This window comes from Arvicola amphibius, chromosome 1 (assembly GCF_903992535.2).
Source record: "Arvicola amphibius chromosome 1, mArvAmp1.2, whole genome shotgun sequence".
Taxonomy (NCBI): Eukaryota; Metazoa; Chordata; class Mammalia; order Rodentia; family Cricetidae; genus Arvicola; species Arvicola amphibius.
In genome coordinates, this window is record NC_052047.1 from 98,902,334 (window position 1) to 98,918,197 (window position 15,864).

General features: G+C 62.2%; 1 protein-coding gene across 4 annotated transcripts; it reads right to left on the reverse strand.

The window, feature by feature from the left end:
• Nucleotides 1-1,987: 1,987 nt before the first annotated feature.
• Nucleotides 1,988-15,540, reverse strand: Zbtb7a (zinc finger and BTB domain containing 7A). Of its 4 annotated transcripts, none has more exons than XM_038336684.1 (3): nt 15,416-15,540; nt 6,399-7,645; nt 1,988-3,916 (listed from the first exon to the last, which is right to left on the reverse strand). In XM_038336684.1, exons 2-3 carry the CDS (start codon nt 7,628-7,630, stop codon nt 3,454-3,456), a joined length of 1,695 nt encoding a protein of 564 aa, XP_038192612.1. In that variant the 5' UTR covers nt 7,631-7,645; nt 15,416-15,540; the 3' UTR covers nt 1,988-3,453. The 4 variants fall into 4 exon arrangements, with proteins under 4 accessions (XP_038192612.1, XP_038192603.1, XP_038192596.1 ...); XM_038336675.1 differs by lacking the exon at nt 15,416-15,540 and adding an exon at nt 14,242-14,557; XM_038336668.1 differs by lacking the exon at nt 15,416-15,540 and adding an exon at nt 14,202-14,556.
• Between the last annotated feature and the right edge of the window lie 324 nt (nt 15,541-15,864).

Consider the following 15,864-nt stretch of genomic DNA (forward strand, 5'->3'; position numbering starts at 1 on the left):
GGCCCCAAAAATCCAAGGCACCTCATTCTGGACCTGGGGCGGGGCTCCCCTGGCCCTCTGTCTCCTGAACCCCGTGCCCCCCACCAAGATAAGTCAATATTTAGTGCGAGCTAGTTCTGAACTGAGACAATCATTCCTGGGGTGAGGAGCTCCCCAAGACCCCTGACCCGTCCGGTGCCAGCCACCCCAAACTCCGGGAAGGCTGTTTCCTCAGCTTAAATAACTTTTTAAAATAAAACTGCAAATATAAATATCTTTCTTTCTCAAAAAATAGGATTTTGCTTTTTTATTTTTTTGTCGGTTTTTGTCTTTTTTTGTTTTTTTCTATTTTTCCTTTCAGCCTGTGTCCCCCTTTACAATCCCGATTCTCACTGTGGACACCCAGGAGTCCCTGACAGCCCGCCTGATGCCCACCTGTGCTGCCTCAGCAGGAGCATCCCCCGGCCGCCCACCCAGAGGACCCACGGGAGCACCCGAGGAAGGTCAGCTGTGCTCAGATAGGGTGACAGGGTGGTGGCCGCTGGAGGGAGGGGTCCTCCTGAGTGACCACCCCAGGGCACCCGCTTTGGTTCCGCCCACTCGAGCCCAGCTTGGTGGGGCCATGGCTGGGCCAGGTCTGTCATTTACATTCATTGGTTTCTCTCTCTATATATATAGATATATATAGATTTTTTTTCATTTTTATTATTTTTTTGCCTTTTTATTTTTTTTTCTTAATCTCGAAAGGCCAGTGGGGTAGGAAGGCAAAGAGCAGCAACTACTCAGCAGGCGTGGCCTATGCTCAGGTCACAGGCTGGGGACAGCTGCAGGCCAGTCCCCTCCCCAGTCCTGGGGTCCCCGGAACCCCCCAGGCTGGGCCCTCTCTCACTCAAACACACGGAAATTCACCATAATGGAAGTAACAAATTTGTTATTTTTTTTCCGATTTTTCTTTTTGTCGTTGGTACCAGGCATTTAAAAAAAAAAATAAAAGAAAAATAAAAGAGCACACACACAAAAATAAACCCCCAAACAACCAAAAACCTTTCTCTCTACAGCACCCTCCGCTCAAACCTCTAGTGAATTCCACAATTCTCTTTGGCAACTTTTATCACGGCCTTAATTTAAATAAAAATTTGTAAAAATCGATCCACATTCTATATACAGTGTGTGATTGCAATATGGGGAGCAGGGGGCGGGCCTTGGGGTTGTCCCGGCGATGGGCCCATGCGGTGGCTGCGGCCCCCCAGGACGGGCTGGCGGTTAAGGCAAGGTGGGTGTGGGTGGGCAGAAGCTGAGCGCAGAGCTGGGGGCAAGGGTTTAGTGCAATTCCCAAGGGGGTTTGCGTTGTCGCTGGCGGGCTATGGGGCACCCCCCACCACAGTCCCCAAGGGCTCCACCCGCCCCAAGTCTGGTGGCCACTGGCCAGGATGACATGTGATTAAGGTTGGTTTTATTGCAAGGGTGGAGCAGTGGGGGCTGCTGGGCCCTGCTTGGCCACAGCCCGGTTCCCGGGACAGCTCTCAATGGGAGTGGGGTGCAAGGGAGGCCAGCACCACCCCGCCCCTGGGCCTGCCCCTTCGGCTGGCCCCAAGGGGGGATCCTGAGACATTTGGGGGGGAGGCTCACGGGATGGGAGGGGATGAAAAGGAAAACCTCTTTGTTAGAGACTGGAATCCGCCTTCTTATCGAGCTTCCCTTTAGAGCCAAAGAACAAGACATTTGTCAATAGACACACAGGGCACCTCCACCCATGCCGGCACCCGGCAGCATCGTCCCCAACCCTGGCTCTTGTCCGTGGCCTGTGGCTCGGTCACACCGGGCCTTTGGGGGGGAGCCAGAGTTTGGGGGCGTGGGAGGTCAGGTGCCGGCCCCTGGGTTACAGTCAGTGCCTTTGAGTAAAGGGGGTGCCTAGGAGGTACTACCACACGGGAAGGGGGGCCGGGCAGGAGTCGTGGGGTCTGGCTGGCCAGGGACCAGCCCTCTCTCCCTCTCTCTCTCTCTCTCTCTCTCTCTCTCTCTCTCGGGGACATCCCTGAGCTGGGAAGCAAATTGGCGAGCCGAAGGGGCAGCGGCCCTGGCTCCCAGGCCTGTGGTCTCCAACAGAGACAAGAGAAAAATCAACTGGGCTGGGGAAGGGGGGCCTGGCAGACTCGGGGACCCTGGGTCCCTTCCCTCGGCGTCCTGGCCTCCCCGCCCTGAGCCTCGGGAACACACGTGGATTCTGCCGGAGCAATGGGTTGGGTTTCTTTATTTTATACAAAAATAAATTGACTTAGTTACTTTCCACTGCTTTCTCTCTCTCTCTCTCTCTCTCTCTCTCTCTCTCTCTCTCTCTCTCTCTCTCTCTCTCTCTCTTTCTCTCTCTCTCCAATTTTTCATAGAAGCTGGGCGCAACTTGTAAACATTTTTTTAAGTTAAGAATGAAAAGTACCCGTTCAGTTACAAAGTGCCAAGATCCCCACGTGGCTGTCGCCGCTTTAGCTGATTTTTTTTTTTAAAGTTTTTGTTTTCCCTTCGTATTTAGTAAAATCTTGGGGTTTTATTGCTGTTTTGTGACATTAAGCTGTGGCCTCTCTTGCCCCCTCCCCTGTCCCTGCCTGAGTCCCTGGGGTTCCCTCTGATCTTGGCTACGTTCCCCCCAAAACTGCTGCCTGCTCCTCTGAGGAAAAGAATATTTTATATATATCTCTCTATATATATATCTCTATATAAACTGTCTTTAAGGAGGAAAAGGGGAAATAGATCTAAAAAGTGCTTTAAAAAGTGGGGCGCGGGGTGAAGACGAATTTTCAATCTCTGAACATGGGGCGGGGTCAGGCTAGCAGAGACAGGAGGATCGGGGGGTCGCCCTGAGCAGTGGCCCCGAGGACCCCGCCAGGTGTAAGTGCCATGAAAGAAGGTGGCGGGACCCCGGCGGCCCCCCAAATCCCAGCTCCGGCCACCCAGGCTTGGGAATAAATAGACTTGTGTGTCAGTGGTGGCCAGGGTGGGGGTGTGCAGAGGTGCGAGGCCACAGGCGGGGCGGGAGCAGGGAGGCCGAGGGGACACCCCCCTCTTTAGTAAGTGCCCTGAGGAAGGAGGGTGGGGAGCCGGGGACCATTTTAACGTCCACTCACAGTGGACAGAAAGCATTTAAGGTCTGTCTGAGACCCCTAAAACCAACCAGCAAGAAGCCGGGCGCCTGTCCTGGGGGTCCCCATCACCCTCACCTTAGCCAGGAGCAGGCAGGGAGGCCCCCGGGGTGGGACCCCACGCGGACAGGGGCGAGGGGCACGGGAGCGGGTGCGGCCACGTCCTAGGAATCTGTGAAAGGCAGGCGTGCCCACAACGGCCATGGATATATACACGCACACAGGTCCGCGCGTGGATGGATGGAGGGCGTCCGGACAGACAGCGGCGGTGCTAGGGTGGGTGTGGTTTTTCTCTCTTCTCTCTTAGTTTGTTTTGGTTTTGGTTTGTTTTGAATACGAGTCAGGTTGCAAAGTTACCCTCTGCAGCGGACACGGCAGGGCCACCTGCACCATCGCCACCGCTGCCTGCTACATTCAGGCGGCCCGAGCCGTCAGGGCTGGCCTCGTCCTCGTCCTCATCCTCGTCCTTAAAGTGCTTCTCCTGGCCATTGCGCGGGGTGTCGGGGAGCCCGGGGGGCGCAGCGGCCCCAGCGGGGACATCGGGGGGCACACCCCGCACGCGGGGCTTGCGGCCACGGCGCGAGGGGACCCCGTTGCAGCCGTCTTTCTTGAGGTGTCTGTGCAGGTGGTCGGAGCGCACGAAGGTCTTGCAGCAGCTGTCGCACTGGTAGGGCCGCAGCCCCGTGTGCACCCGCATGTGGTTCTTCAGGTCGTAGTTGTGCGCGAAAGCCGCGCCACACTGCTGGCACAGGTACGGCTTCTCCCCTGTGTGCTTCCGCATATGCACCTTCAGCTTGTCCTGCCTGCGGGCGAGCGGGTGGGGGCACGGTCAGCAGGCACCCGGAGACCCCAGCCCCACCCAAAGCCCGCACGAAGGGACACTGCTGTGCAACCCCAGGAAAACGCTAAGCTCAATCAAGTCACCTTCCCTTTCCTGAAGCGGGCGAGCACAGGTGTGCCCCTTTGCACAACAGTACTGATTTACTCAGCACCTGCTGGATGTCAGGCCCTGAAAATGCCATGGGGAGAAGGAGCCCAGGGCTATGGGTGCTCTGGCCCAGAAAGACTTTTATGCCAGCCGGGCGGTGGTGGCGCTCGCCTTTAATCCCAGCACTAGGGGGCAGAAGCAGGTGGCTCTGTGTGAGTTGGAGCTATCCTGGGCTACAGTCAGTTCTGTCACAGCCTGGTCTACATCTTGAGAGACCCTGTCTCAAAGAAAGTACTACATCTCAAATACATGCGTGGAAGACAGCAGCACCCCAGGCCACCCTACGGGGCCTCCCGACCCTCACAGTGACCCTGTACCACAGCTTCCCTTCTGTGCCCCTGTACTTGAGACACAGCCGGGTGCTGGGAAGACGGGCAGGACCACAGCCCCGCGGAGCCCAGGGTGCACTCACTGAGATAGTTACTTTCTCCCACCCCCTCACTTGCTGACTCTGTCTGTCCTGTTCTGAGGCGTGGACTCCCCATGTAATCTTCCAACAACACGAGGAGCGATAACCCCTGTTCAGTCCCTATGGCCCCTCTGCCTTTGCCAAACCCTGGGCACCTAGCTCCTGCTTGGGCTCCATCTCTGGCACAGCCCAGGCCACCATCCCTGCACCCTCCATGGCTCCCTACCGCTATAAGGACATGGCCACCAGCCCTCTGCACCAGACCCTTGTCTCTGCCTCAGTTGTACCAATAGAACATAAATGAGGGGAATCCCACCCTACCCTCTGTACTTCCCACCCAAGATCTACATCAACTATTGGGGGTTTCTTCAGCTGTCCCCCGGCACACCAGTGGTTAACGATTTTCCAGATGTGTATGGAAGAGTTCCCTAGAAGGCTCAGAGGGGAAACTGCGTGGCCTGGGGTTGCACAGCAGGACAGGGGCCACACAGAGGCAGGGAGGGGGTGGGAGGCAGCCCCGGTTTCATCACCCCAAGCCCCGGCCTGGGTAATTATAGCCCCGGCTGCCACAGGCCTGGCTTACTCAATGCTCACTGTGAGTCACAGGGGCCCCTGGGCTCCAGGCCTGGAGGGGGCGGTTGGGGGTGGGGGCGGGGAAGGCCCCAGAGAAGGGGTAAGCATGCAGGCCATGGGAGGAAAGGCCTCACTAGGCACCCCTCTCTGGGCCTCAGTTTCTCTGTGGGGAAGAAAGAACCAGCCCCAAGCCTGGGTGGAGCCCAGGTGCACACCTGGTGAGAAGGGAGAGTGCAGGGGCAGCTGGTCGCCCAGGCTCCACCAAGCTGGTCCCTGCAAAGCCTAGTCTGAAGGAGGGGCCCAGGGTCCCCCAGGCCACTCCCCGGGGAGGAGATTCCCCACCACTAGTCTCACCCACTAAAGCAACCGCCTCCCGTGGTGCTCTTTGTCCCCACCTGGCACTCCTGGGCACTGGAGCCCTGCCTCACCCTCCACCCCTGCCCTCTGAGGAGGGGGCCGGGGTTCTGGGGAGGGGTCGGGTGGGGCCAGGAAGTTAGGACAATGGCTTCTTTCTTCAGGCCTGGTAGGCGTGGCTGGGGGGAACCCCAGGGCAGGGGGTAACAGCTGAGTCACTGGGCCTGGCTGCACCCCTGCCTGCCACACACAGGTCTAGTCTGCCCTGGGTCCACACAGCTCAGGAACTACCTCTGCACTGCTCAAACCCAATCACAAACAGCCCCCGGCCTGCCCTTGAACTCTCTGTGACTCCTTCCCAGTTCTTTCCAAACCTTAAGGCTCGGACCCAGAGACTCCAGCTAACAGCAGGCCCCAGAGCCTTTGCACAGCTGGCCTCTGCTAGAGAGCCTCCCGTGCTCAACTGGCTGGTGGCCTGGTGGGATTCTGGCCCATCTGGGCACAACAGCATTCCTGTACCTGGAAGGCGCCTAACAGGCCGGCTGGGGAGCCCAGTGTGGTGGCGTACTTTCTGCCCAGCACTGCTGCGGCAGAGAAAAGAGGGTGTCTGCCAGTTCCTGGCACACTTAATCTGCATAGGGAGCCCAGGTCTCCAAAAGAGGAAACAGGCCAGGCGGTGGTGGCGCACACCTTTAATCCCAGCACTCGGGAGGCAGAGGCAGGCGGATCTCTGTGAGTTCCAGGCCAGCCTGATCTACAGAGCGAGTTCCAGGACAGGCTCCAAAGCTATAGGTTTAAAAACAAAAACAAACAAAAATTCAGAGAAAACATCGTGGAGGCTGATGGATCCCAGCGAACAACCAGAAGAATAGGCGGCCTCTCTCTGGAGCCTGGCGACGTGGGCGATGCAGGGAGGCCCTAGGAGTCGAGCCCCGCCCCCACGTCCTACCCGCGTACTCACCTGGTGAAGCGAACTTTGCAGATGTTGCACTCATAGGGCTTCTCGCCCGTGTGCGTGCGGATATGGCGGGGCAGCTTGCCTGCACCCTGGATCACCTTCTCACAGATGGGACACTTCTGGAAGGCCTTGGCCCGGATCTTCTTCTCGCCCTTCTGTGACCAGGCGGGGTACACGTCGCCGTCGTGAGCGCCGCTGAAGTACTTCAGGTAGTAGTCCATGACACCCTTGTCGTCTGCACGGGACTCCTCATCACTGTCCCCCGCCCGGCCCACCGAGGACATCATCTGCTGCAGTAGCGTACTGGCCGCCAGCCCGTCCACGTCAGCCGCGTCGCCGTCCTCGCCCTCGGCTGCACCCGACAGGAAGCCGGGGGAGTCGCCAGGCTCGGGGGCCGCCTCGGACAATGATGCCGCCTCCTCCTCTCCGGCGCGGCCATAGTGGCCGTTCTGTGTGGCAGCCGCCGGGGCGGTGGGTGGCGGGAAGAGTCCCCCGGCTGGGGCGTCCTCATCCCGCTCAGGCCACAGCCCTGGGGTGCTATCGCCCTCGTCCCCATCGCCCGCGGGGGGCCGCTCTGCGGGGGGTCCCGGGCCGTAGAAGTCCAAGCCGTTGCAGTCGCCCGCGGCCACTGCAGCAACGGCAGCAGCCACGGCGTCCTTGGTGGCGTCCAGGTCGTCTTCGGGGGCGCCGAAGCCAGGCCACGGGAAGGCGGCGGGGGGCAGGCTGTTCATGGGGTTGCTGCGGAAGAACTCCAGGTACTCCTTGGCGCGCAGCAGGTTGCGCTGGTCCGTGGGGCCCGCCCCATCAGGCTGGCCCGCGTCGCCCACATCGTCGGCCGCCAGAATCTGGCGCTCCAGCAGGTCTGCGCACACGTGGCTCACGGCCGGGATCTCCAGCAAACGGGCGGCGCTCAGGATGTCGCCCACGTTGGCCGTGCTGACCGTGAGCGTGGCGGTGTAGGCGAAGTCCATCAGCGCCGTCAGCGCCTCGGCGCTCACGAAGTCGATCTCATACACGTTTTGCTGGTCCACGACAGCGCCCGACGTGAACAGCTTCTTGAAGTACTGGCTGCAGGCGGCCAGCACCGAGCGGTGTGTGGGGAACTCGCGGCCCTCCACCAGGATCACCACGTCACACAGCAGCCCCTGTGTCCGCTGCTCATTCAGGCCGCTCAGGATGTCGCTGCTGTGGTCCGGGAACGGGATCCCGATGGGGCCATCCACGCCGCCAGCCATCTTCCCCGCCGACACCTGCAGGGAGAGGGAGAGGCGGCTGTCAGCCGTAGGGACCCCAGGTAGAGGAAGACGTCACCAGAGAATGGCTGGACTCCCTGTGCCTGCAGACCAGACCTGGGCCCTGTAGAGGGAGCTTACCCATCAACGACCCCACAGTGAAGCCAGGCCAGTGAGTAACAAGGGAAACCAAACTGCCACCAGGCCACGCCCCCCCCACAGGACAGGGCCTCCTGTCTTGGTTGTTCCCCAGGATGGCGCTCAGCACGTGCCAGGCCTCAGTCTCCCCATCTGACAAATGGGCAACCACTTCTGGAGGACCCTGGCAGAGGGGTATCAGGCTGTCCCACCCGTCCCCACCCCTCCTCGTCTCTGCCCCCCCCCCCAGCTGTGACTCATCTGCCCACGGCCTTGTGCAACCCTCTGGCGCTGTCCCCACCCCTCCGCCCTCTCCAGGGAGCCAGGCTGCCCTTCGCCACCCAACAAGGCTCACATTCCTCCAGATCCTCCTGCCTGCCATTCGAGGGCCAAGGGCCACTGCACGCTGTCCTTAGAAGGGACAGGGCCCAAGCTGCACCCTTTTCAGCTTCCTGAGGCCTCTGGGCCCCTCCTGTCCCATGCCTGGCCTGGCGCTCACCCAGAGGTTCAAGAGGGAGGCACCGTCCATGGTGGGTCTCTCCTCACAAGAGTAGCTGGTGACACAGACTCCTTTGTGCCCCTTGGCCACCGCCCACCCTCTCTTCCCGCTCCACCAGCTAGCTGCTTGAGCAGAACCCCACACACACACCCTGGACAGTGGAGGGACGACTCAGATGTGACTGTATGTACTAGGGGGCCAGAGGGGTACCCAAGGCATAGCCCTGGGAAGCTTCGAGGAGCCCCCATTGGTGGTTTCCACCCCCTCCCACCACCTGCTGTCTGGCCCTGGGCCTTAGGGAGAATGTGGGCAAACAAGGCAAGCCAAGCCTGTCCCCTCCAGCCACAGCCAGCCACAGAGAGGGGGCATGTGACCCCAAAGATGACCCCCAGCCAGGGTGACCCAGGTTCCTCGGGAGATGGCTCAAAAGTGTCCCTACAGGGGCCCCCAGGGCCTGAAAAAGTCCAAATGAGTCAGCCTGGCTGCTGCCCTGGGCACGGCCACCCTGGCTTCCCACCAGGCGCTGTGCTCCAGGGCCAGGGGCTGCCGAGCCCTATTTTAAGTGTGAAGGCTTCCAGGCTCCAGCCTGTGGGTCGTGGCTGGGCCAGGCCTGGAGACATGGGGCCACAGACGCCAGCCCCATATCACATCCACCCCCCACAAAGGTGACAGGGTACCCAGGGCCCCAGCAGACACCTGCCTCGCCACGCCCTGGGCCTCTGGAGGCCTCAGGTGAGGAGCCATAGCTCCTGGGGCACACAGGGTGCCAAGAACCTCCGCTGGGCTCCTGTGAAGCACACCGGTCAACCATGAAGAGACTGAGGCTGCCCAGCTCCAGGCCTACGTCCCTCCTCAGGGAGACCTTCCCAACAATGACTAGGGTCCCCACACAAGAGTTCCTGCCTGTGCCTGCCTCCGTGGGATTTCTGGGGCTCTTCTGTGCTGAGTCGGCGGCCGGGCAAGGGGCAGGCCCTGGCAGGCCCCTTCTGGGTTAGAGAGGTGGGGCACCCTCTCCTGAGGCCAACCATACAGTAGGGTCAAGCAAAAGGTCAGATGAACCAAAGACCCAGGCCCACACCCTGCTCCACCCACCTGGCAGGCTGACACACCCAGTACCAGGGGACAGCTGCTGGTCCCACCTCTCCTCTAACCTAAGATTACCTGTGGCCCTTCCCAGCTTTCCTCCACAGTTCTGAAGGCTCAGAGAGGTGTGCAGATAACCATGGCCACACAGCACCCGTGAGGGCCCCAGGGGCTGAGGAAGGGCGCTCAGGCAAGGGTCTGGAGGTGGGGAAGGGGTAGAAGCCTAAGTCTGGGGTCTTTCCAAGGTCACACAGGTGAAGGCTAGGACTGGCCTCCAGGTCCCATCCTCAGGAAGAAAGAGGGGGCTTCTGGGAAGGGGACCGGGCGGAAAACTTGCCACCCACCACCTTACTCCACATTCCTGGGGCAGGGCCAGGCGACAGATGAGGTTGCCAGGGTTCCCGCTTGAGCACCTGCAAGAGGCCACGCCCCTCTGGGCCTCAGTTTCCTTGGGGACTCTGGACTGAGGTCGCACACCGCACCCCTGCTCAGGTGTGCCCATCAACCTCTTGGGACCATTGGGCTTTTCACCGTGGCCTTCACTAGGCCCAGAAAAGGAGGGCAGCCACCCCAAGGTCACACAGCAAGCCTGGCAGCAGGTACAGCCCGCCAGGCCCCTGCCCCATGGCCCCCGCCCCCTCCCCAGCCTGTGTTGCAAGGATTGGTCCCCACGGGTTACAGTGCCCTGACCTGATGCCAGAGCCCGCCTGGCCTGGTCTAATTGGACAGGAATTCATTGGGGGCGCAACCCGCAGCAGCAGAGGGCCAGGCAAGATTCACTCAGGCCCCGCCATTTACTGTGCATTTATTGCCATAATGGGGAGGGGCTTCCTGCCCGGGGGCCTTAAAGGGCCAGAGGCAGGAAGGCAGCCGGCCCAGTGGGAAGTGTGTGAGTGTGGGGGCGGGGACAGGCAGGCCTGTGGGGAGCCCAGCACCAGGGTGGGGCCCAGGCCCACCCTGTTCCCACGCTCCGAGTGCCACTCATCCAGGAAAGCCAGAAGTGAGGCCTAGTTCCAAGTGGAAACTAAGACCTTCCCGGCCCTGGAGAGGTGAGGCCCCTGCTGCTGGGGGCAACCAAGACAAACAGAAAGGACCCTAAACAGGCAGAACCGAGCTTAGCTGCACCTGTTATCCAGGATGCCCTCCAAAAGCAAGTCTAAGGGGGCCTGGCAAGACTCTCCTGCCACCTGTAGCCACTTGCAAGTGCTCCCCAGAAGGTCCCTGGCTGGCCCAGGGGCCTGAAGAATCCGCCACCTCCCTACTGGCTCAAGGTGGGCCCGGCCTATTTCCCGTCAAACCAGAAAGGTGTGGGTGGGGAGGGCCACTGAGTGGCCCAACCCCAGCCTGCTGAGGGGACAGATGGAGGAACCGGGCCTCAGGCCACAATCCAGATCCCACAGGGTGGACACAAAAGGAGGCTGGACCCTGAGACAGTGCAGGAGAGAGCTGACCACCCTCATCCCATCTGAGGACAGGGGACACTGCTGGGAGGGGGTCTGGCACCGGGGCCCCCTCCCTCAACACACAGGGGGACTAGATCAGAGAGAGAGGGGAGGCCAGGGCCCAGGGCCACAGAGCCAGCTGGAATTTGAACCTGGCTGGTCTTGCCTAACTCGTTCTTCCCAGGGCGCCTCTCCCCTCCCCCGACAAAGCCCCCAGGGAGCTCAGGGCACAGGGGCTGGCCTCACAGGAGCTATGGGGCAACAACACCCTGGGGGGCTGGCAGGACTGGGGTCCCCCTGCCAGTTCAGGACGGCAGAGCTGCTCCCGCCCACCAGTCCCTCCAAACCTGTTCAGGTTGGCGGCGGGAAGAAGGGAAGAGGACACAGTCAGGGAAACTGAGGCAGAGAGGGAATTTGGCCCTCTTGGTGGGCTGCAGACCCTGCCTCAGCTTGCTCTCCTGGCTCGCTGCAAGGCCTGTGCCGGGGGAAGGCCAGGGTGGCTCAGGTGGCAAAGACCCTGGGGTGCCCCGAGCAGACCCCGGGGAAACCCAACCCGAGGACACACAGACACCCAACGGGTTAAGGATCTGAGACAAGAGTTGTGGGCCCTCCGCACATCAGGCCCTGGGGATGAGCAGCTTTGAGGACCAGGGGTGCAACTGTGGCACTGTGAACCTGGAACCCAGATATACACTGCCCACCGTGTGCCCAGTCCCCAGGGTGGCAGATGCATGGGACCAGGGGACAGACTAGGGTTCCAGCTGTGTGACCTTGGAGTCTCACTGTCCCTCTCTGGGCTCAATGTCATTGTGGGCAGGATCCCTAAGCGTGACAGGTGTTAGTTACGGCATCCAGTCCCTGACACCAGCCTCCCAATCTCTTGGAAGAGAATCCCCTGGAACACTAGGGGACTTTTGGGAAGACCCCTACACTCAGGGGGAGGACCACCAGGGACATGACCTTGAGTCTATCCCCTGTGCCTCCCTGTCCCTCTGGCCTCCAAGACCCCCGCTTACCAGAGCCCTCCTCACTCCAAGCCTGGGTTTCCTTCTGTGTGACAAGGACTGAATTACAGGTCACACAGCCTCAAGGAAAAGAACAGAATTCCACCAAAAGCCACCAAGGACGAGGCACTCCTGCCCAGAAACCGTCCCCACACCAGGCCACACAGGACTCTGCCTCTCTGGCCTCAGTGTCCCCAAACGCCCGAGACCCTAGGTGTATGACTTTCCTTCCTGAACCGAGAGCTGCCTGGCCTCGGCCACGGCCAATTTCAACTAAATAATAAATACCCCCACCCCCAAAGTGACCAGCAAATTAAAATTTCAGTGTCCCGGTTGGATCCTGTTTCCTGCCTGTCTTCCAGCCCAGGCTGCCCCCTCCCTCCCTCCTCCAGGCCGTCTCCACAGCGATGCCTGCCGGTAAACAGAGCCCCGAGCCCAGCCCCGGAGAGGTGCCAGGGCCTAGCCGGGGGAGTCACTGGAGTCCCTCCGGGAAAGGTGTGGCGTGGGGAGGTGACCCTGGGATGAGCAGACGTCCCCAGGCTGAGAACCCTCTTGCAATCTAGGGCCTAGCCTGAGCCGAGGGAGGGAGGGAAGGCCTGGGGACCTCTCCCACCACAGCCCTGCCAATTGCAAGTAATCAGCTTGGTGCCTGGGGGGGGCTCCCCCCTCCTCAGCGTGGGAGCGGCCACTCAGGGTGACGCCCTGGGCCCGGGCTTGGGGGAAGGTGGGGGGTTGGCTTGCTGACATCGGAGGCCGGAGACAACCTCGCCGGGGGAAGCAGCTGTGGCAAGGAGGGGGGGAAGACACAGGGTTTCCGCCAAGTCTGTCACCCATGGGTGCTGGGCTTAGTGATTCACGGGTGCTGAGCTAAGTAGGTCTGCTTGGAAAGGGAGGGAAAGGAGAGGAGGGAACCAGGGAAGCCATCTGTCTCTCTCTCTCTCACTTCCGCCACTAAAGAAGCACCCTTGGGTGCCAGGCCCAGGTGAGGACGGCGGCGGGGGCGCACGTGGTGGTGATGGCGACGAGGAGGAGGAGGGAGGGAAGAAGGAAGGGACTGGACGGCGGCCCCGAGGCCGCGCGGCTCCTACCTCCTTCCCGGGCGGCGCGAGGGCCCCGGCGACCGTGACGATGGCTGCGGCGGGCTGGCGGCTCCGAGCCCCGGCGGGCGACGCTGAGCCCGGCCCCGCGCCACCCTCCGCCGCCGCCCGGCCAATCCCCACCCGGGCTGGGGGGAGGGCGATGCAAATTACCCCGGATCTGGGTCCGCCCGTCACCTCCCCCGCGCCCGGCCCGCGCCAGGCCGCGCATCCCCGGCCTCGCCTGAAGCCCCGAGGCCCCGACACCACACCCTCCCCCTGGGAGGGAACGTCTCTTCTTGCGGAGGAACCTTTCTGCCTGTCCCGGAGCGTCCGGAACTAAACGGAAACGGGGGAAAAAAATAAAATAGCGAAACGGGGGGGGGGGCCTAGGGACGGTTACACAACAGGAGGGGAGGGGCGGCAGCCGGAAGCCGGGACCGCCACCGGCCCCCGGCGAGGGAGCCACGGAAGCTCCGCCCCTCCTGCAAGGCCCCGCCCCTCGACGCGGGGTCCACCCTCATACTGCGCCGCGCCGGACGGCTTCTCCCTCCCATTGGTCCTCTGGTCCGCCGCTCACCGCCCCTCCTCTGCAACGCCCCTCCCTGACCGGTGGCACCGCGGAGCACTCTGGGACTTGTAGTCCAAACTCCCTGACCACCTTACGAGACGCCAAGCCCGGAAGGTAAGAGAAAGAACTACAGCGCCCAGGAGAACCGAGAGAGGCCGCGCCCACACCCCCCCCCCACACACCCCACCTCTTCCCCCCGCCTCTCGCTTTTTTTTTTCTTTCTGCAAAGCCCCCCTCCCTGTTTTTTCAGTCCCCTCTCCCCCTCCCCCATGGAGCTCCATCCTGCGTCCAACTCCAACGTCTGCGCGCAGTCCCGGATAGCCCCCCCCCCCCGCCCCGCCTGCCCACGACCACTCGGAAAGGGGAACGGCGCGCGCCCCGGGCCCTACTGCAAACTTAGCACGCGACGCGCCCCTCTGCCCCCACCTCCGCCCGCGGTGCGGCCCGGCTCCCCTCCCCCGCGCCCCGCGCGCCCGGAGCCCCGAGGCTGGGCAGCCCGAGTTGGGAGGAGGGGAGCGAGCGCAGGCTCGTGCCCTTCGCCCCGGAGGGACCCGGGCGTAGCTCCCCCTCACTAGCCTCCGGCTGTAGGCGGGCACCCCCTGGTTTCTAGAACCCCGGAGCTGCGGAGGCGCCCCAGATCCCTCATCCAGCCCGTCTCCGCTCTTTTCGGGCACTCCGAGTGCGCACTGTGCCCCCGGCCGCGTCCCCACCCTGCAAGGAAATTTAAAAAAAAAATAGAAAGAAACAAAAACAAAACCCACCTCTGTCTGAGAGGGCTCCCCTTCAGCCCGGGCGGCTTACCTCTCGGGGACCCGGGCCCGGAGGACGCGCGATCGGGGCTGCCCGCGGCGCGGACCTCGCTCGGGCGGGCGGCGGCGTCACTGCCCCTACAGTAGCCGTACAGTACGCAAAGCCCCGTATGATGCTCGCGACTCCCTTCCTGGTTTGTCCGAGGGCAAGAGGGGTCCTCCCTCGTCTTAAAGGTGCCGCAGCTCCGGCACCCCCACGCCCAGCCCGCCCCCCCGGCCGCCGCGGCTAGAACAGGCTCTGCAGGTCGGCTCTTGCCACGTCCCGCGGGGCTGCGCCGCGAGAGCAGATCCGGCTGCGATTAGGGATTTGGGGGTGCCGGGCGGGCGGGGGGCGCAGCCCCGACCCATCGGCCCCTCCCCTGGCAAGCCCGTGACCTCTCCGCCCCGTGCACGGCGCCGTGCCAGCCTGCTGGCTTATCTACGGCCCGGAGCACCCCGGGGTGCTGGGGGCGGGCAAGAGGGGCCCCTCGGGTGTAGGGGGTGGGGGCCGCAGATAAACAGCCCCAGCCTGTGCGCGCAGGGTGGGGTGCAGGGGGCGCGAGATGTGCCCCCGACGCCCGGGGCAGGGTGGGGCGGGTTGGCAGCGGGGGCGGGAGCGCGGTGCGCACCCGGAGGACCCACTGCTGGAGCGTGGGGGGCGCGCTGGACCCGGGAGCTGAAGGGAAGGCGAAGAAGTGACGGTCCTCTACCGCCACACCTCTCTCCTGGGCCACCAGGGTGATGGCACGATTCCTCATCGCCCTCCGCTGGGCCTCAGTTTCCCCAAGTGTTGCAAGGGACTGGAGGGAGAAGAATGGGGTTGTTGCAAAGACGGCGAAGTTGCCTCGGAGCTCTCGGCTTTCCGTACCTTCACCCTGAGCCTCAGTTTACCCAAGAAGTACAAGCAGCCCATGAGAGGAAGGAGGGTATTTGCTAACATCAAGAGCCTGCATCTGAGTTCCGGGGCCCCCAACCCCCACCATAAGCCTCAGTTTACCCAAACTGCGACGAACCCAAGAGGAGGGGGAGCTGTTTGCAAATATGGCTAGGTTGTTTCAGAGAGTCGGGTCTCCATCTACTCCCATCTGGACCTCAGTTTACCCAAAGCCGTGCCAGGGACCCCTCCCCCAGGGTTAGGCTTGCAGGGCCCCGAGGTGGCAGCTCAGCTCGGGGGGTCCCTCCCTCACCGTTGCAGCCAGCCAGCAAACCTGCCGCCCCGCGATTACATAAAACAGTCGCCTCCACCCGGCTGTGCCAGGGGCGTAGCGCGGGGAAGGGGTTGGCGAGGGGCGGGGAAGGACGGTTGTTTTCCAGGCCTTGTAATTTTCCCCGCAGCCGGCTGGCTGGCCCGGCTGAGGTGGGGCGTGGACCCGGACCCTCGCCGGAGTGTCGCGCAATCCCGGAGCAGGACGGAGGTGGGGAGTCGGGAAGCGCGGATCCAACCCAGCTTTATTTCTTGTTTTCCTTTTTCACCCCGGTGTCTTTTTCTCTCCCACTTCCTCTCCGGTCGTGGGAGAGGTCCGGAGAGGGAGGGGAAGGGAGAGGACGGGACAAGCGACATCCCGGTTCACCAGGCCTGCTGGGTTTGGGCTCCACCACGCCACCAGACAACCCGGCTGTGGGTCCGCGGCTCGCG